Source organism: Symphalangus syndactylus, chromosome 20 (assembly GCF_028878055.3).
Source record: "Symphalangus syndactylus isolate Jambi chromosome 20, NHGRI_mSymSyn1-v2.1_pri, whole genome shotgun sequence".
NCBI lineage: Eukaryota > Metazoa > Chordata > Mammalia > Primates > Hylobatidae > Symphalangus > Symphalangus syndactylus.
In genome coordinates, this window is record NC_072442.2 from 61,291,304 (window position 1) to 61,310,069 (window position 18,766).

General features: G+C 55.6%; 3 protein-coding genes and 1 long non-coding RNA gene across 13 annotated transcripts; 1 reads left to right on the plus strand and 3 right to left on the minus strand.

Moving 5' to 3' along the window:
- Positions 1-203: 203 nt before the first annotated feature.
- Positions 204-8,058, minus strand: BCL6B (BCL6B transcription repressor). The gene is made up of 9 exons (XM_055257776.2): positions 8,009-8,058; positions 7,252-7,442; positions 6,798-7,019; positions 6,336-6,701; positions 5,891-6,015; positions 4,170-4,334; positions 3,956-4,086; positions 3,704-3,841; positions 204-3,284 (listed from the first exon to the last, which is right to left on the minus strand). Exons 2-9 carry the CDS (start codon positions 7,428-7,430, stop codon positions 3,168-3,170), a joined length of 1,443 nt encoding a protein of 480 aa, XP_055113751.2. The 5' UTR covers positions 7,431-7,442; positions 8,009-8,058; the 3' UTR covers positions 204-3,167.
- Positions 8,059-11,411: 3,353 nt separating this feature from the next.
- On the plus strand, positions 11,412-15,276 carry LOC129470769 (uncharacterized). Of its 2 annotated transcripts, none has more exons than XR_008653310.2 (3): positions 11,412-11,713; positions 13,704-14,024; positions 14,763-15,276. It is a non-coding gene; the product is annotated as an uncharacterized lncRNA (long non-coding RNA). The 2 variants fall into 2 exon arrangements; XR_008653309.2 differs by having other exon boundaries at positions 11,415-11,713; positions 15,080-15,276.
- On the minus strand, positions 13,571-16,459 carry C20H17orf49 (chromosome 20 C17orf49 homolog). 7 transcript variants are annotated; one of them, XM_055258920.2, is made up of 6 exons: positions 16,217-16,439; positions 15,939-16,033; positions 15,219-15,320; positions 14,409-14,599; positions 14,079-14,183; positions 13,571-13,832 (listed from the first exon to the last, which is right to left on the minus strand). In XM_055258920.2, the coding sequence occupies exons 1-6, from the start codon at positions 16,235-16,237 to the stop codon at positions 13,828-13,830; spliced, it is 519 nt and encodes a 172-aa protein (XP_055114895.1). In that variant the 5' UTR covers positions 16,238-16,439; the 3' UTR covers positions 13,571-13,827. The 7 variants fall into 7 exon arrangements, with proteins under 7 accessions (XP_055114895.1, XP_055114894.1, XP_063485636.1 ...); XM_055258919.2 differs by having other exon boundaries at positions 13,571-13,836; positions 16,217-16,426; XM_063629566.1 differs by having other exon boundaries at positions 13,571-13,836; positions 13,929-14,183; positions 16,217-16,380.
- Positions 16,460-16,562: 103 nt separating this feature from the next.
- RNASEK (ribonuclease K) lies at positions 16,563-18,702 on the minus strand. 3 transcript variants are annotated; one of them, XM_055258918.2, is made up of 3 exons: positions 18,328-18,702; positions 17,354-17,430; positions 16,563-16,950 (listed from the first exon to the last, which is right to left on the minus strand). In XM_055258918.2, the coding sequence occupies exons 1-3, from the start codon at positions 18,511-18,513 to the stop codon at positions 16,809-16,811; spliced, it is 405 nt and encodes a 134-aa protein (XP_055114893.1). In that variant the 5' UTR covers positions 18,514-18,702; the 3' UTR covers positions 16,563-16,808. The 3 variants fall into 3 exon arrangements, with proteins under 3 accessions (XP_055114893.1, XP_055114891.1, XP_055114892.1); XM_055258916.2 differs by having other exon boundaries at positions 18,324-18,700; XM_055258917.2 differs by lacking the exon at positions 18,328-18,702 and adding an exon at positions 17,561-17,971.
- Between the last annotated feature and the right edge of the window lie 64 nt (positions 18,703-18,766).

Sequence of the window (18,766 nt, forward strand, 5' to 3'; positions counted from 1 at the left end):
GAGATGGAGACCATCCTGGCTAACACGGTGAAACCCCGTCTCTACTAAAAATACAAAATTAGCTGGGTGTGGTAGTGGGCGCCTGTAGTCCCACCTACTTGGGAGGCTGAGGCAGGAGAATGGTGTGAACCCGGGAGGCGGAGCTTGCAGTGAGCTGAGATTGCACCACCGCACTCCAGCCTGGGAGACAGAGCGAGATTCTGTCTCAAAAAAAAAAAGATGATCGGATCCTGAGGGTTCTGCCATTCATAGATTATGGGTTATCATGGGAGGGGAACTGGTGGCTTTGTAAGAAGAGGAAGAGAGACCTGAACTGGCAATGTTTGCACACTGGCAATGTTTCCTGTGCTGCAGAGAGCCCCCACCAACCAGACGACCACCAGATGTGGCCACTTGACCTTGGGCAAAATTTTCAGTGTCCGTAACTGTAAGAAATAAATTCCTTTTCTTTATAAATTGTCCAGATTCAGGTATTCTATAATAAGCAACAGAAAACGGATCAAGACAACTACAAACTTTCAGTGTTGGAGGTAGCTGCAGAGATCATGGTAACTGACTTTTTCACAGATGAGGAATTTAAGGCCCAGAGGAAGGAACATCAGAATTAGTGACCTCTGCACCCAGCACACACAGGACAGGGGAAAGGGTGGGAGAGATGCATGCACTGGACCCTGGATAGATTCAAGATACCCTTGCTGGGGGAGGGTGGGCTGGCATGTTAGTTCTAACTCAGTCTTCTCAGTGCCACCTCCAGCCCCTGTGGTCTTTAGGGGACCCAAGTCCTATCCATTTCCCTTGGTGATGGAGGCATGTCCCGAGCATTAAGATCCCCAGCACAGATGCACGCTCCAGCCTCTTGATATTATTAGTGGCTTCCTGGTTTCTCCCTGCCGCCTCCACACCTCAGGCAGGAAGTGACTTCAGAGCAGCAGGATGCAGGTGGCTCCGGAGAAACTTCATGAAGTCACTGGTTCCTACACAATGAGCAGGAAGGCAAGGGCAGGGAAGGGGACAACGAGGACCATTTAAAATGTCTGGTGGGAAGGGACAGTGGAATGGTACAGAATCCAAGATGGTATCCAGGAGGAAGAGCTTTCTTCCTCGCTCCCTGAGTCCCCCAAGGCAAGAACCCAGGACACAGCAGGCAGCACAGAGAGGCTTCTTTATTCCAAGGATCTGATCTTGCAAGATCTAACATTTCTACCCCCAGGCATTCTCCACCTGCCCATCCAATCTGCTAAACAGAAATCATGGTTCCTTCTTAGAGACACCTCCGCCTTCCCTTCTTTAATTCTGCAATGGGGCCATGGGGAGAAAGAGGGAAGAGGGAGAAGAGTAGCTTTCTCACTAGTCCCCAGGCGACAGCCACTAGAACTGACTTATCGTTGAAGTTCTACCCCACAAATTCAAAAGTGCTTCTTACTTTCTACCCTTGTCCCATAATCAAATAGGCCCCGGGCAACAAGGGGCAGAACTATAAAGCAAGGCTTCAGGGCATCTTCTAACATTTCAGAGACTCCACCCAGCCAAGAGGCAACCCCGTTCCTCACTTTCTACTTATCTGGCCTACACCAGAAACTGCACCCCTCAACCAACCTCTTAATCCTACTTGAAACTTGGTCAACTAGAACAGGCCTTTGGCCTGTGGGCTAGTCAATCTTTTACATCTGTAATGCCAACAATAATCCCAACCAAACTACAGCAAACCCAGAATGGAACTCAGCCCCTTTTATTTTCCTATGGAAGGTTCTAATGCATTCACTGGTTCCAGACAGGAATGCAGTGATGGGAAGACCAGGTCACAGACCCAGCCTTTGAAAGGTAAGGTTACCAAGCACCATCACTTCTAGAGGCAAAGAAGGTTCTGGCATCTGGACACTTGCCAGAAGATGTCCAAAACCCACTAAAGGAAGAAGGGGCTCAACTCAATAGAGAGAACCCCAAGTAACATTCAAACCCAGATGCCTCTGTAGTAAAGGATGGGTTAACACTGTTTACCATCTAATCAAGCTAAAGAGTTTCATGATTCTTCCCTAGGCCGTAACATTCATAGAGACTGGGCAGAGTCAGAAAAGGTCACGTCATCTCTGATAAGGAATGTCTGATCTCTCCCCCATGGAGCGATCAACTCAGTGCTAAGAACAGGCCCCCGTGGGAAGATGATGGACTCCACTTGAGCCCTGGTGGGTCTCTACCATTATAGATGGATACAGCAGAGCCAAACCCAAGTGACCAGATTAATGGGACATTTTAGATTCTGGACCATCTTGCAGAAAAAGCTGCCAGCCTCCACTTGGAGTGATACGGAATCCAGATACAGAGTCCCCCACACCCACAGCCTCCAGGAGGCATTTATTATTACCTCCATTTTGGGCTCAACATAATGGTTCCTATCACCCTTGAAGAACAGAGAAATGTCTGTATCCATTTCTAGACTGCTAGAGAACCTATAACATCCAGAATACCAGAGACGGTTCCTGACCCAATTCCACAATCCCACATGTTCCCAGAGCTGCCCTAGAACAAATAAAGGTTCCAGACCTAGAATTACAGGGGCAGGACACAGAGAACCCCTTTTTTCCATTTTAAACAAACTAACAAGCAAACAAACAAACAGGAGAAAGAACAATTCTAAAGATAAAAGTTATGACAGAAATAATATAAAATACCCAAGCCAAAGGAGAGAGCCACGGGCTAGTAATCTCTGCCAGCAGAGCTGTGATCTCACCCTCTGTGTTTCTGGTCCCTTTTAATCACACTTGTGGAAGAGGGGAGTGGGAAATGCAATCAAATGAAGGCCCTGGTACCACTCAAAGGCCTCAATAAATTATATTTACAGATAAACTGAATGCAATGGGGGCCACAGGTGGAGGGCTATTCCCTTAGGGAGACCAGGACTCCAATCTCTCCCCTTTCCCAGCCCCTAGCTAGCTCTCTCCTCAGAAACAATCTGGCTTGTGGGGAAGAGGTTTTGACCAGCAAAACAGAGGCAGATCTAGCCAGGATCTGCCACCCCTGCTCTCCCCAGTGAGAAATTAAGATGGTGGCAATTTCTGATACCAAAGTGGCCTTGCACACCCCTATGCCCAAGCCTGATAGGGAAACAAGGCGTGGGCCTGCAGCTTTCCCACCGGCAGGAAGCAAGCAGGGTCTGGGCCTGCGCTCAGCTAGGGCCCCCCCAGGATGTGGTAGTGCACTTTGGTGTTGGTAGCAGCTCCGTGTTTCTGGCGCAGATGCAGCCGCAGTTGACTCTTGTGCCGGAAATGCAGGCCACAGGGGTCGCACTGTGGGAGGACAGCCAAGTCAGGTCTTGCCCCATCCACGATCACCTTTTAGGTGTTGAGCCGGGGGGGGGGCTGTCCAGCTCTCCCAGGAGGGAACTATCCAGCGGAAGATCAGCTCTTTGACTCTCACATCCTCCCAAATCCTCAGGGGTGGCTAAGGGGATAGGCCCCGCCTTATTTAGCAAAGGTTTTCCCACTTGTTAGCTCGTCTCTGAGAAAACAGCGCTCAGCCCAGGAGCATCGCTTCTATACCTGCCCATCCCGACTCCCAGCCTCCACCCCTTATTTGCTTGAACTCTTCCGGCCGCCGCTCATTTCTAAGACATCTAGGGACAGCCAGGCCCGCACCTCTCAGAGCCCACCCCTAGGCAAAGGAGAGGTAATTCTAAGGCACTGGGCAGGCCAGGTTGGGTACCCACGTGGTAAGGCTTCTCTCCGGTGTGGATGCGAACGTGGCTCTTGAGGGTCTGCAGGTGGCGGAAGCGGGTTCCGCAGGTAGGGCAAGGATAGGGCTTCTCCCCCGTGTGGATCAGCACGTGCGCCCGCAGATGTGCCACCTGGGAGGGAGGAGACGTCAAGTCCTGTCTCTGGGAGGTACAGAACCCTCCCTACTGGCCCACCCCACCTCTTGCAGGTTTGCCTGGGAAGCTACTTGGAGGCTGGCTCCGTACCTGTACAAAGCGCGAGCCACACGTCTCACACTTATAGGGCTTCTCTCCCGAATGGATGCGGCTGTGCGTTTTCAGGTTTGCTGGCCGGTTAAAACGGGCTCCGCAGATTGAGCAGTGGTAAGGCTTTTCCCCTGGAGGCAGGGAAGATGGGAGGTCAGGGACTTTGCCCTAGGACAGCTGTGGGCTTGAAGGCCAGGGCCCTCTCCTCCCCTACCTGTGTGCACTGTGCGGTGACTGGCCAGGTTGCCCTTGTAGCGGAACGAAGACCGGCACAGCTGACACTTATAGGGTTTGTCTTCGTCCCCAGGAACCAAGGGGTCCAGCCCCGATGAGCACCCTGCCACAGCCTCACAGTTCTGGCAGCTGAAAAATTCACTTCCTGGGAAGGGGAGTGGGTAACGGCAACCATAGTTATTAATGAGGGCTATCTAGGTACTACTGAATCCTCAAACCACACAGTAGCAGGCTTTCTTTTGCCCAATTTATTGTTAAGACTTCTGGGGCTGGTTTGACTTGCTCAAGGCCAAGTAAGAAGATAGTAAGATGAGGCCGGGCGCGGTGGCTCACGCTTGTAATCCCAGCACTTTGGGAGGCCGAGGCGGGCGGATCACGAGGTCAGGAGATCGAGACCACGGTGAAACCCCGTATCTACTAAAAATACAAAAAATTAGCCAGGCGTGTTGGCGGGCGCCTGTAGTCCCAGCTACTCGGAGAGGCTGAGGCAGGAGAATGGCGTGAACCTGGGAGGCGGAGCTTGCAGTGAGCCAAGATCGCGCCACTGTACCCCAGCCTGGGTGAGAGTGCGAGACTCCGTCTCAAAAAAAAAAAAAAAAAAAAAGAAGATAGTAAGATGAGCCAGATCTGACTCCACATCTGTCTGACTCAGCTAATCTCCTCTTCAATAGCAGTGGTGGGGGCCAGGCGTGGTAGCTCACGCCTGTAATCCCAGCATTTTGGGAGGCCGAGGCGGTCGGATAGCAAGGTCAAGAGATGGAGACCATCCTGGCCAACATGGTGAAAGCCCGTCTCTACTAAAAATACAAAAATTAGGTGGGTGTGGTGGCACGTGCCTCTAGTCCCAGCTACTCGGGAAGCTGTGGCAGGAGAATCGCTTGAACCTGGGATGTGGAGGTTGCAGTGAGCTGAGATTGCGGCACTGCACTTCAGCCTGGCGACAGAGTGAGACTCCATCTCAAAAAAAAAAGAAAAAAAAAGCAGTGGTGGTAGGTGGAGGCCCCTGCTAGTGGGAGGAGTTTTGTTTCTCCTCCTTTTTTTTTTTTTTTTTTTTGAGATAGAGTCTTGCTGTGTTGCCTATGCTGGAGTGCAGTAGTGTGATCTCGGCTCACTGCAATCTCCACCTCCTGGATTCAAACAATCCTTCCACTTTAGCCTCCTGAGTAGCTGGGACTACAGGCGTGCACCACCATGCCTGGCTAATTTTTATTTTTATTTTTTGTAGAGACCAGGTCTGACTATGTTGCCCAGGCTGGCCTTGAGCTCCTGGATTCAAGTGATGCTCCTGCATTGGCCTCCCAAAGTGCTGGCATTACAGGCATGAGCCACCATGCCTGGCTAAAATCTCCTCCTCACTTGCACCACTCTGAATGACAGCCTGCCAGAGAGGCCCTGACAAGCTTTGGGCTGACCATTCAGCTTTGAAAGGGGATCCTTTCAGATAGGCCAGAAATTCTCAAACTTTGCTGCTCCTTGGAAGCACTTGAAGAGCTTTAGAAAAATACTGATGACTCATCCCATGTCCAGATATTTTAATCTATGGAGTGTGACCTGGGCAGTGGAAGTTTAAAAGCTTCCTAGGTGATTCTAATTTGTAATAAAGTTTAGGAACCATTGGAATAGGCCTTTCTGGGAGGGTTTTTTGGCACAAACTTGCCTGGAGCAGTCACCGGAGAAAAGCTAGGAAAGAGGGGCTCTTACCCAGTAGTGGACGAGCCCGCTCAGAGGGTGATCCAGAGGTGTCTTGAGCCTGGGATGTGAGGAGGTTGGGGGTACTGGCTGGAGCCCCACATTTGAACTGCACAGTGGCAGCGGTTGGAGAGAGCCTAGGCAGATGGCAAGGCCCAGAGGAAAGGGTTAAAAGAGATTGTATGGTTGGGGGGTGGGGGTTCTCTCCTGGGAAATTTGGAGCCAAAGGCCTGTCCTCTGGAGGTGAGCCAATATTGTTGACCAATGAGCCACATCCATTGGACTGCCCAAGTGCCACCGTGCTGAATAAACCTGGTCTCTGGCCAGCTCCTTAAGGTGAGCTAGTGTCTCTGAAACCCACCCCCTATCTCCCTTCCTCCTGACCATCAAGGCCCAATGACTCTGTCTTCTAGCTGAGGCCAGCTCTGACAAATTCTTGAGGTTCTACACTCTGTACCTGCTGTGGGGACCAGGAATGGGTCCTTCTTCGCTGCTGCTGCTGCTGCTGCTGCTGCTGCTGCTGGAGGCCTCATCTCCACTGGGGAGCCTGGCTTGGGGGCAAGGTTGATCAGAACTCCTCTCCCCCACCAGGCTCCCTGCTTGGGAGGCCTGAGAGTTTAGCACAATGTACTTGTATTTTTTCCAGTTGCAGGCCTTGGGGTCGGGGCTGGCTGGACTGGGGGGGCCTTGACTGCAGCTTCGAGATTCAGTAGGTGGGTCTGGGTGTCCTTCGGAGCGCCTGGGACTGCCTGGTGGAGGAGCCGTTGGGGGTGTTGGGGGTTCTGCTTCCAGGGGGCGCAGGGAGATGCCCAGAGGTTCATAGCTGGGGAAAGTGTGATGAACGTTAGTGCCATTTCCTAAACTCTGCCTTTGCCCTTAACACCTCACCCACAGCGAACGCTGAGCCAGGGTCCCTCACCTGGCCTGGATGAAGCGGTGGCATGCCTGGACCACGTGCTCCATCTGCAAATAGGTGGCGGCCGCAAGGACTGCTGGTGCAGTGGCCGGAGAGAGGCGCAGGCGCGAAGTGTACATGAAGTCCAATAGAGGGGCGAAGCCTCTCGCTTCGGGACCCCCGGGCAGAGAGAGCACGTCCACCCCAACTCCCGCACGGCCCCGGAAAATTGAATAGAAGAAGCCACTAGAGAGAGAGCAGATAGGTCCTTTAGGGGCTGGGGAGCCAAGGGAGACACGCGCAGCTTCAGGAAGCCCCGCCCCCTGAAAAAGTCCCGCCCCCTCACCATCACCCCGCCCCCAATTCTGGGACGCTCCGCCTCCTGCTTCTGAAAGACTTGGCTTCGGATTCCCTCTCAACGGCCCTGTGGTCCCACCCCTTTCCCATTTGGCCCCGCCCCAGGCCCCACCCCTCGAACCTGCAGGCGATGAGAACTGCCTTGTGTGCTCTGAGGGGTTGCCCGCCAACCAGCAGCGTGACGTCAGTGAGGATCCCGCGCAGGCGCAGCTCGTTGAGGTTGCCCAGCACGTCGGAGGAGTGGCGAGTGAACTCGCGGACGTAGCCCAGCGCTCCCTCCGGAGCGGCGGGGGAACCCATAGCGACACAGGCCTGTAGAGGCCGTGGAAAGTGCTCTGGATCCAGGCAGTCCTAAGACGCCTTCCCTCCTCTGTTTGCCTTTTCCTTACGAGGACGAGGTGCAGCTAGAGCCAGGACCTCCAGCCCCTAGCCCCGGCACACGCAGCCTCCCTCCTAATTCTTCTTGTTCATTCTGCCCTCTACGACACCCTCGCTCCCTTGCCTCTTCCAGATCCCACAGCGCTTGGAGCCAGTTGAAGGTTCCACACCGCGGCGTCGTTGGCGAGCTTGGGGAATCCCGCGCCCATCGCCCTGGGTTCGATTCCCAGTGCCCCTCCAGCACCGCCACTCCCCTCTGCCCGCCTGTGTCTCAGGTGTCCGACCCTGCCTAGAGATCTCACGGCCTGCCGTCCACACACCTCCAAATCCCAGCCGAGGCTCCCTTCCCCGAACTACGGAATTCTGCGACTCCTATCTAGTCCCAAATCCCTAGTTTAGCCCAATTTCTGGGACTCAGGCTTGCTGATGGCAAGCTCCACACAAGCTCCAACCCTCTTGGGGGACCCAGGAGTCTGGCTCCCTCAGTCTCTTGTTCTTACCCCCGTCCTGCAGGGGCCGCGGCTTCTCTTCTTAAGGGGGGCGGGGTCTCTCTCCCCTCTTGGCCTCGGCTCCTTTATCTGGCCGGGATGTCGGGGGCGGGGGTGGAGGTGGGGTGAACGCCTGGGTCTGTATCCTTCCTTCCTCCCTCGCTCTCCAGATGGCGAGCCCAGGGCGGGGTCTCCGTCTCGAGGGCGGGACCTCAGAAACAAGGGGTGGTCGTAACGTAGGGGGTCTTGGGTCACTGCAAGGGGACACGAGGACGGGGATATTGGAATTGGGGAGGAGGTTAGGGTTATCGAAGTTGGAAATACGGGAGTCTGAGTCGTCGGAAGGCCTGGGCCAGTGAAAATTGGTGTGTTGGCTTTTGGGAGGGTTTGCCAGGAGCCAACCTTTGCTGCAGGACAAAGTGCATACGGCAACCCCCTCTCCCCCCCTCTTGTACTGTGTTAAGGGAGAAAAGGGGGAGCCCAACGAGACAGCAGGTTTGGGCAGACGACAGTGGGCTCCCGTAGGGTCTCAGACGGGGAGGGTGTGGTGTGAATGACAGGCTACTCTACCCAGGCCTACAAAAAGGGGGGCTCTGGCCGGGCGGGGTACGGAGAGGGCGGATATGATTTCTAGTTGGTTTCCTTCCATTGTCCTGCGACCGGACGGCTCCGCCAGCTGCTTCCCCTCGAGGAGGTGGGGAAAGCCCCGAGGTGGGGGTGGAGGGGCGAGAGACGCTCAGGAGACCTAGGCGTCCGGCCTCTCTCGCTCCCGACTCTCTTCTGAGTCCTTGTAGGGATCCAGAGAGATGGACTCCCGCCCAAAGCCCGCTCGCTTTCCCCCAATCCCAGCTCACGAGGGCCTCGGGCACCCGCCCGTCGGCTACGCTTGGAGGCTGGCGGGACGCCGGGGTCCAGCGCGGCAAGTAGGCAAGGCTCGGCAATGTGCGGCTCCTTCCACGAGGGGGCGGCCGAGCACTGGCCTCGCCTCGCCCCTCGTCTCCACCCGGCCCGGGGTGCGCTCAGACCCGGGCGCAGGATCCATTTGGTCTGGGCGGCTGAAACCTTTAGCTTCCTCCCCTTTGCGCGGGTTTATTTTGCACCTCTGTCTTCCAGGAGGGGACTAGGGCTGGGCGGAGGGAGCTAGAGTTAGGAGACCGAGGGGACTTTCCCCTCAGGCTGGGGTTCCTTCCCGAGGTGAGAAATTGCGGGCTTTAGGAGCCTGGGGAGTGGGTGGGAAAAGAAGCAGGACCTGAGCCTGGGAACTCCGGGTTTTCTTTTCGAATTAAGCTAGACACTGCTACCCAGATGTCTTTGGAGGTGACTTTTAATTGAACATTAAAATGGGGTGGGGTAAACGAGAAGGGAAAACAAGGAGGAGGGAGAGAGGGCAGGAGAGGGCTTAACCACCCTAATTTGAAGTCTGTGATCTGAGAGATGGGCATGGATCACACCCTCATATTTTGTTTCGGGAGACATTGCGGGGAGGCAAGGCAAAGCTCATTTGGAGAAGGGGTGCTAGAGCTGAATCCAGCTGCAAGGCAGAAGCTCCCCGGATTTGGGCTGGGGAGAGTGTACGGTTGGCCAGGAATGGCCGACCGTGGTCCACGGGGCTGGATATCAGGCCCGGGGCCCTCCCCTTCAGACCGGAGTGTGTCTTTATTTGAATGCATGAAAGAACAGCTGAGAAACTGGGAACTGGGAAATTTAGGACGATGAGGTGGCTTTGACATGTGAGGGTTATTTAAGTCTCTGCCCAGCTTGGAGATGAGAATTAGACTAGGGGCTCCCTTTGGCATCAGGATGGAGTATTATTTGGTCAGTTGTGGGGTGTCTGTTTATTATGGGGTGTTGATTTGATTGTGAGCACCGGTGGCTGCATTCAGCCTTTGAGGCCTATATGGTAAGTTTCAGGTATGGGGCTGACTTTGAAGCTACATTAGTTCTGGGGGTTCTGACACCCACAATTTGGAGATTGTGCTCACCTGTGTCATCTTGGACTATCAGCAGAACCAAAGTACTCATGCTGATTTGGGGGTGCAGTCTATTTTGGGGTACCATCTAAGTTTCAAGGCTCAGATTAGATTTGGGGGATAAGTTCAATTTGGAGTTTTAAAAATTAGTTTGAGGTGGAACATTATAGGAAGTTGGGAGCAAGTTCGAAGCTTTCTGTGATTGGGGGTCCTGGGAGGGAGGAGCAAACTTTTATGTTTGAGTCTTGTGGAAACTCATGTTCCACAAAGTGGAAAGACGTGGGGTATTCCTGTGTATCCATGGATACCCAAGAAACTTTTTCCCCAGGGGAGAAACGAGGGCCTCGAGGACAGGAGACTAAAGTTCTGGGGTGTCCTTATTGGGGGGTGTTTTGTCACTCTGGATGCTTTTGGTTAAGCTAAGGGATAATCATAAGGTGAGACTGATTTGGGAGTTCACTTAATTTGGACCCTGGTTGCCTAATAGTGCCCTCTCACCCCAGATTCTAGAAGTTTCTTTACTGAACCCCCAAATAAGCCCAGGATTTGAAGGGAGAAACTTGGAAAGGGTGTGGTATCTCCTTTTATTATTATGTGGCTTGAGGGAGAAGAGAGGGAGAAAAGGCGGTTTCAGACTCTGAATCCCAATTTCTTAAGGGAGCACCCCTTAGTTTGGGGGAAGTTGGAGGAAAATGGGGTGTCCCTTGGCAAAGTGGACACCCCTGACCAGGGCAGTGCTGTTGGAACTGTGGCAAGGAGGGGTGCTGGTGGGGTACAAGGAGGTGATTCTTGCACCCTGATTTTCTAGGATGAGCCCCAAACAGAAAGCAGACAGAGGACTGGGAGTGTGGGTGAGATGGGGGGGAGGGGTTCCCCACGGCAGCCGGGGCTACAGGGTAAGCCAGGCCAGCTCTTCGCGCCTGGGTCCCTTCTCTCTTCGGCTCTCCTCCCCTCTCTCCCTCCCACCGCCCACCCCCCCAACCCAAGAAAAAAAAACTGCCTGTGCAACAGCAATGGCAGATTCCAATCCTCCAGGCTTTCCTAAACCACCACGGAGACCAGCCAGGGGGGAGGGGAAGGGAGGAACGGGCTTTCCTGCTTCCTTAAGACAGGGGCAATGAGCTTGACCTCCTGGCCCCTAGCCCTTTGAGGAGTGCTTGCCCCCGGTCTGGAAGCCAGGTGTCCTGGACCCTAGCCCCCGAGCGGTGGGGGGGGCCTGGAGAGACGGGGAGGAGGAAGGAGGGAGTGACTTCCAAAATTGGCATCGGGACAGAGCAGGGCTGGCGGGAGGCAGGCAAAAGACGGAATTTTCCTGAAAAAACGGGGGTATCTAAGGACCCCAAATTTGGGGATCTAGTCCAGGACCGTCCTCCCAACATCCTAGATTTTTTTGGGATTTTTTGGGGACCCCGGGACCCCTCTAGATGGGGTGAGGAATGTAGTGTTGGGTGAATCTGACTGGGGCATTGCAGCTGCCTCTCCCGCCGAGTTGGAGACGGATGGGCTGGGACGGGTTTTGGGGGGGTGTCCCCAATTCTGACTGGGAGTGGAGGAACCCCTCCTGAGCTCTCTTGTGGGGGTGCCCCCTCCCCAGGGCACTCCCCAGTCCCTGAGCCAGCCGAGAGGAAGGAGGCCAGCGATGCGACTGGGGCGGCTCCTTTCTCCTGCACCCCAAATGTGAGGGATGCACCCCAAATTTTGCTCTTTTCAAAATAGGGGACCAGGATCTCAGGGGAGAGTAGCTGAGGTAAGTGGGGAGGGAAGTGTCCTCTGTTTTCAGGAGAGACGTGGCGGTTGGGGGGGAGGTTTGGAGGTGCGTGCTGGGGTGGGGTTGGCTTTGTCAGTCTTGGAATTGGGGGGATGATTGGAGAGGCTTTCTCTTATACCCCTAAACTGCAGCCCCCCAGACGGAAGCCAAAGGCTGAGACCAGAGAGCCCCCCAACATCCCCAGCCGTTAGGATAGTGTTTAATTTCTCTTTCACCCCCCACAAAGGCTCTGCCGAGGTGGGAGCTGGGGGCAACTGTTAGTTTGGGGGCTATGGAGGGTGGTAGAGGAGCAGGAGGTCTTGGCAAGATTTGATGGAGGACAGATAGGGGTGTCCGGGAGGGGTCTGGCATCTTCGGGGGCCTAAAAAGACTGCTTACATACACCACCTTAGATCTTTCAGATTGCTAAGAGTTTTGGGGGGTGTGTCGGAAGAGGGGGTGGTAAAAGATGCGATGGGATATAGGAAGATAACTTCTGGATTTTAGGGGGTCACATTTTGATTTGCAGAAGGGATTTTGGCCCTTGGATTTCGCTTTCTGAGGGGTGTTTTTAAAAAATCAAGTCCTGGACAGGAGAAAAGGGCTGAGGGAAGGCCTGGAGTTGGGGGTGGGGAGAGGCATGTTTGTCTCAGCTTAAACGTGGCTCTCTGGGGTGGGCCCGCCTGCCCTGGCCTGGTGCATGGGCCGATGGAGGTTGCTGTGGGGGCCAGCTCAGGTCCTCAGGGGCCCTGGGGAGTGGGAACAGCACTGGGGGTTGAATACCTGGCCCCCCAGGTCCAGATGGCCCTCTTCCTGGGCTCTGCTGCTCCCCTTCCCCCTGGTCTCCATTTCCTGCCTTTGGCCTCCATCTTGTGGCAGGCCCAGGGCCCAGGGCGACTTCCGGCCCCCCTCTCCCAACCATGTTCCGGCCCCACCACCTCTGGACTGCCAACTCCCAACCCTGCTGGCCTTGGCCCTCTGTCTCTCCTTGCTTTTCTCTTGGGTTCTGACCCAGGGAGAGGAAGGACGGACACAGGAAGCCTTGGGTCCCTGCCCTTGCTGAGACAGGAGGCAGTGTGTTGGCCCCTCCAGTCATTCCCAATTTCTTCTGCCTCTGACCCCACCCTAGGGATCCCCTGAGCTGAGTTCCTACAGAGGGAAGATGGTCCAATCTTACTACACTGTGAGCTCATCCCCATGGTCCCTCGCCTTCCAGTTGCCTGCTCAGCCCGTCCCTGGTTCCTCCCAAACGTTTTTGGGGGCCATGTTTGCCTTTTAAGGCTTCTCTATCCCCCCGCTCCTGGAGGTGGTGCTGGGGTCTTCCCGGCACTGCTGTGTGCTCTCTTCCTCTCAACCCACCCCGGTCCTGCTCCCGCCCCAGCAGCACACTGTGGTTTGTACGGCACTGTGGCCACGTCCAAACCACACTGTGGTGTTAGAGCGAGGGTGGGGGAGGCACCGCCGAGGCTTGGCCCTGGGAGGCCATCCTGGAGAAGTGACACAAAAAACATCTGGGGCCTTGTGACAAACTTCTTGCCAGGTGGGGAAGGAGAGGGTGGGGTATGTAAGCACCCCTCTAAAATCTCCAGGGCAGTTTCAAGAATACTGAGGGCCAGAGACCCTGGGAGTAAGTTCTGCCTCAAGAGAACAAAGTGGAGTCTTTGTTGCCCACACCCAGCTTCCCTGGCTCTAGCAGCACAGAAATATTGGCACAGGGAAGCGAGTCTGCCAATATTGGCTGTGCTGCTCCAGGCAGGGTGGTGAAAACTACCAAGGAAGGGCTGAGCCCCCACGGGCCGAGGAGAGAAGAGGGAACAGGCCTCTCTTGCTAATAATGTTAAGCAGACAGCACGAAGCTGAGAGGGAAATCTTTATTGTTTTCTGTATAAAAATGTCCATCAGATGAAGGTCAAAGGGGTTTGGGGGCAGATGCTTATGCGGGAATAGCAAGGTGGCAGCCCCAGCAGCCTTTCAGCCCTCTCTCGTGCAGGCCTTGCTCGGAGTCCCAGGAGATCCACAGGTCCAGCAATGAACAGTGAGAGGTCAGAGGTGGAAGGCTCAGCAGGAGAGGAGAGGAGGATCAGCAGAGGTCATGAGAAGGCCAGAATCCAGGGTCAGGCTGTCTGGAACAGGAAGTAAAATGGGCCGAGATGGAGCGAGCCCCCAGTGTGCTTCCAAGGCCACTCCCAACTCCCTGAAACACCCTGCTACGTACTGATGCAATGTCCTGCGCTGTGTATGAGAGCACCTTCTCTTCTGAAACCCCTATACAAGGGAGGGGCCCCTGCGGAGACCGTGCCCTGCCATCCAGGTGAGCCCTTTCTCCCCAACCCCGTCAGCTGTGTGGGAGGAGGAGGACTCCTACCCTGGTCGAAGCTCAGTTTCTTAGCTGGAGGAGTTTCTCCTAGCCCTTCAATATCCACCAGGTCACTGTTGGCGTCGGAGTCGTTCAGAGCACTGAGTGTCACATCTGGGAAGGGGGCATAAGCTAGGTTCTAGGTTCCCCTGACAGCCTCTCCCCCAGCCCCAAGCTTCCCAAAGCTTCGTGCCTCCCCTCCCCTCCCCTCTGTCTCTCTCTGGGAACCTCCACAGGGACAGGAAGAGAGATTGACCCTTCTTTGACCCGGGCCCAATTCTCTTCACTGAACCTCAGATGGGACCTTTAACCCCTAGGCAGCAACTCCACAGCCCTCACCAGCCTTCTGTTTCTTTACGGGGGGACCCCCGGCCTCAGGGACACTGGAGCTGCTGGGAGGAGGGGCAGCTGGAGGAGGTGACAAGACACCAGATGCCACCTTCTTGGGCCCTTTCTTGGGTGACTCAGCTGGAAGGGGGATGCCAGAATCTTCATATACCTTGCGTTTCACAGTGGCCTTTATCTGAGCCCTGAAGAAAAGAGAGAAGAGGTTAGGAAAGGAGTCATCAGAGAGACTAACAGAAGAGGGGACGGGAGGGGAAGGGGTTCTGGGAGTCCCTTCATAAGAATCCAGGTCGGGGCCCCAACCCATCGGTAGGGTTCTCACTTTCCCGAAGTTTTACACTCACTCAGGGTGGATGGAGTGCGGAGAGTGGAGTCCCTGAACTGAGTAGTGGGAAAGGCCCATCTCCTAATTCTCTTCCGGGAGAGACATCAGGTAAAGCTTGGTGATTAACAGGTGGATTGAGATTTATTGATCAACTAGTTCAGGATCACCACATGCCTGGAAACACTGCAGTGGGGTCCTCAAAAATTTATACAAATAACCAGGGGACTTCCATCATCAAATACAATAACAGCATCTCAGGCAACCTCAACTCACATTCTTGGAAGGATTACCACAGCATTTTAGGAACTTCTGACCAACTGTGACAATTCTGTTCTTTCAGTCCTCAAGGGGATTCTAAAAAACTAGTGACAAAGTAGGGAAGCAGCTGAGCTGGAAAGGAGTTCTGAGGACGATGGAACCTTGGGTAAGGAGGAAGACGGCTGCCCACCCGCCCTTTTCTGGCAGCCACCCTCCCTCACACTGTCCGTTCCTTGATGACACAGCTGATGTGATTAAGATCGTCCCCAAATCGCTTCACAGCAGCCCTCAGCATCTCTATTTCCGTCTCCGTCCACTTCGCACTGTCAGAAGGGGAGAGGGGGGATAGCAAAAATGGGAGGGGGGGTGTGGAGCCAGCCCACAGGCTATGCATCCCATAGCCAACCAGCCGCCTCCTTCCGATTTCTGGGACCCCTTCCACGGATGCATAAAGAGGTCCTCCATAAGGGGAGGGGGAAAGCTCTTGAGGCCCTGCGGGAACCGGGAGGACCCCAATCACAAGAAATCACAACCACCTCCACCTTAGACACCCCTTTCCACCATCAAAACGTTAAACGGCTGCTGTACACAGCACACTGAAACCAACTCGCCAAGAAGGGCTTTTCAAACAGACCCACCAACACAGCCTGCAGCCGTCTGGGGGAATTCCATGAACTGGGGTGGTTGGGAGTGGCGGTGGTTTGTGGTCGGCCCGTTCGCAGCAGGGAGAACTGTGAAATAGGAGTCTGGGCTATGGGCCTGTCTGTATTTTTATCTGTCATTCATTCCCTCATTCAACGATCATTTATTAACACCTACTCTGTGCTGTGCCAGGCACAAAGGGAAACTAACGTCTGTCCCTGTGCTAGAGAGGGTCCGTGTCTGTGACCGAGTCCAAGCGCCCGCTCTCAGCGTCCACGTCCCAGTCCGGGCTCACGTACCCCGCAGGGGAAGAGTCGGCCACGGGATGCAGCTGCATCGTCAGCTCCCCAAGCTTCGTGAAGGCGGCGCCGGCCGCCGAGAAGATCTCTCCGACCTGGGGGCGGGGCAGCGTCACGGGGGGCCGGCGCCCGCCCTCCCCGTCCCGCCCGGAGCCCCTAGCCCCACCCCAGGCTCGACTCCCGCCCGCCCCCCGCCCGGGGCGGAAGAGCCGCGAGCCAAGTGGGGGGCCCGCCCTCCCGTGGCCGCCAGGGAGCGCTGTCCGCGAGGGAGGTCGAACCTTTGTGGACGCTGACGTCATGGCCCCGCGCGCCTCCTCACGGAGACGCCGCCGCTGCCGCTACACGCGATCCGGGACCACGGAGAGCAGGGAGACGGAGCGGTTCGGGCCCCCGCGCAGGAAGTCCCGCCCTCCCCGCAGCGGATAGGCTCAACCTGGCGGCTCCCCGCCTCATCAGACGCAGTCGCTTAGACCGCTCGGCGCGCCCAGGCGATGGGGAAAGCCTTCGCCTCACTTCCGCGCCACACTTCACTCCACTTCCGCTCAGGGATCGGGACTCCCCAGGCGGAGGCAGACCTCTAGTCTCAGCCCCGTGCTCGCCCCCACTCAGGCACAGACACAGGGCTTAAGAGAGCAGATTCTCTTTATTGAGATACGGGACACAGCGAAGGGTGGAGAGACGGAACAGCCCCCCAGCCTCAGCCCTCTCCACGGGGGCCGGATGCCAGAGATGGGAGAAGGGATTCAGTCTCTTGCCCGGGAAACCCAGTCCCGCAGAGGGCGCCGGCAAGGGTGGGACGCGACCCGGGTGACGCGGTGCAGGGAGTCTTTAAATAGAGGAGGGGCTGGAGCGGGGAAACGAGCCGGGGCCCTAGCGCACCATGTATTCCTTGCGCTTATTGAGCCGAACTTGGCAGAAAGAGAAGCCTCCGAGGAGGAGGTAAAGGCCCGCAGCGATGAAACAGTTGTAGCTGACTTGCTCGTAAAGGTTGTATATGTTCTGGGGGCCATTCCTGGGGGTGGGAATGAAGCAAAGGGGTCAAACATTAACAGGAGCCAACATTTTCTGAGCACTACGTGCCCGACACCTGTCTAGGCGCTGTTACGTATATTACTTTATTCAATCTTCTTGACCATCCTATGGGGTGAGATCTGTCCTAGCAGCCATTTTGCAGAGGTGGACTGAGAGGCACAGAAAAGTAAAATACCTAGAGGCCACACCTAAAGTGGTGGGTTTGGGATGGCCGCTGAGGTCTGACTCCCTGGCTCCTAACGACATTCTCAAGAAAGCCGCTCTCCTCTCCAAGTCCTCTAACCTAGGGGCCCTAAGCACCCGGCCTCCCAGAGGTAATTCTGACCCTAGGCCTCGCCACCTCCCACCTGCTCCCAGCTCGCCTCCCCCACCCGAATACTTACTCAAAATCTTTCTCCGTGAAGGGAACGTCCTCAATCAACACAGCGGAATGGACATTGAAAAATATTCCGAGCATTATCTGGGAAAGGGGAATGGGTAGACTGTTGAATTCAGGCACCTGACCTCATGTTCACTTCGTAAACCCCTCCCATTTCCAATGTTGCTACAACACCCGAGCCTGAGATTAACCAAAACGAGGTGGTGGTTACTGGATTCGGACTCAGCCACCTGGAACAGGGCGTGAGGTGGTGACATTGAGACAAGTGGCCGAGGCAAGGGTGGGAATAGTGACCAAGCCATCTCTCCCGGGAACCCAGATTATCGTCCTCCCTGGAGGCGTCATCATCACGGGACAGTGCGGAAGAGGGGAGGGAGAACTGGCACTTCTTCATATCATTTCTTCTTGAAGTGGCGGTGGGTGGATTACTGGGAAAACAAGGCCCAGCTACCCATTTCTGGAACAAGCACTCTCTTTTCCTCCCATGTCCTCCATTCAACTCAAGCATCTCTCAGGAACCCCGCTCTTGTTTCTCCTACCTTGAGGGGTCTCCACATTTACCAGCCCTGGCTCCTCCCATTCCAGGGCCCTTCGCTCCAGTTCCCTTTTTTCTTTTTCTTTGGGGGACGGAGTCTCGCTCTGTCACCCAGGCTGGAGTGCAGTGGCGCGATCTCGGCTCACTGCACCCTCCGCCTCCCGGGTTCAAGCGATTCTCCTGCCTCAGCCTCCCAAGAGGCTGGGATTACAGGCTCCCACCACCATGCCCGGCTAATTTTTGTATTTTTATTAGAGACGGGGTTTCACCATGTTGGTTAGGCTGGTCTCGAACAGTTCCCATTTTTCAATTTCAGTCTGTCTCCTCCGGGGCCTGTAGATCCCCAGCCCCTCCGGCCTGCCTGCGGCCCAGAGTTTCCTCGCCTCCCAGCCCGGAGCCCCTCAGACCCTCTCTGATCCTTGCCGGGGAGTCCCCTCACCAACATGATCACTCCCCAGGCGCTGAGGACGATGCCGCAGGCGGCCAGCTTCGGCCCACAGCACAGGAGCGACGCCATGAAGAAGGGAGTCGGGGATCGCCGAGGTGCAAGCGGGCTCGGAAAGCGGTGGGAGAAAGCCCAGGATGCCCTCGCAGGGCTGCAGAGGGGGCGTGGCCCCGGCCTCAACCATCCCACCCGGGGGCGGCAGGCCGACAAGGCTGGCGTCCTCTCAGGACTTTCGCGGGAGACGGCGGTGTCTGAAACCGAAGCTGCTCCCGGGGAAACCCGTCTTGATCTCTGTAGCTGGGGCGTGAGTATTGGAAGAGCGAGGGCCTCCGGTTTGTTGGTCCCCCTCCCCCCGCACACGGGAATGGAAGGAGCTGGCATGTCACGTGACCAAGTCTGTCACGTCACGTGACGAGGAACTACGCTTAGCGAGGCCT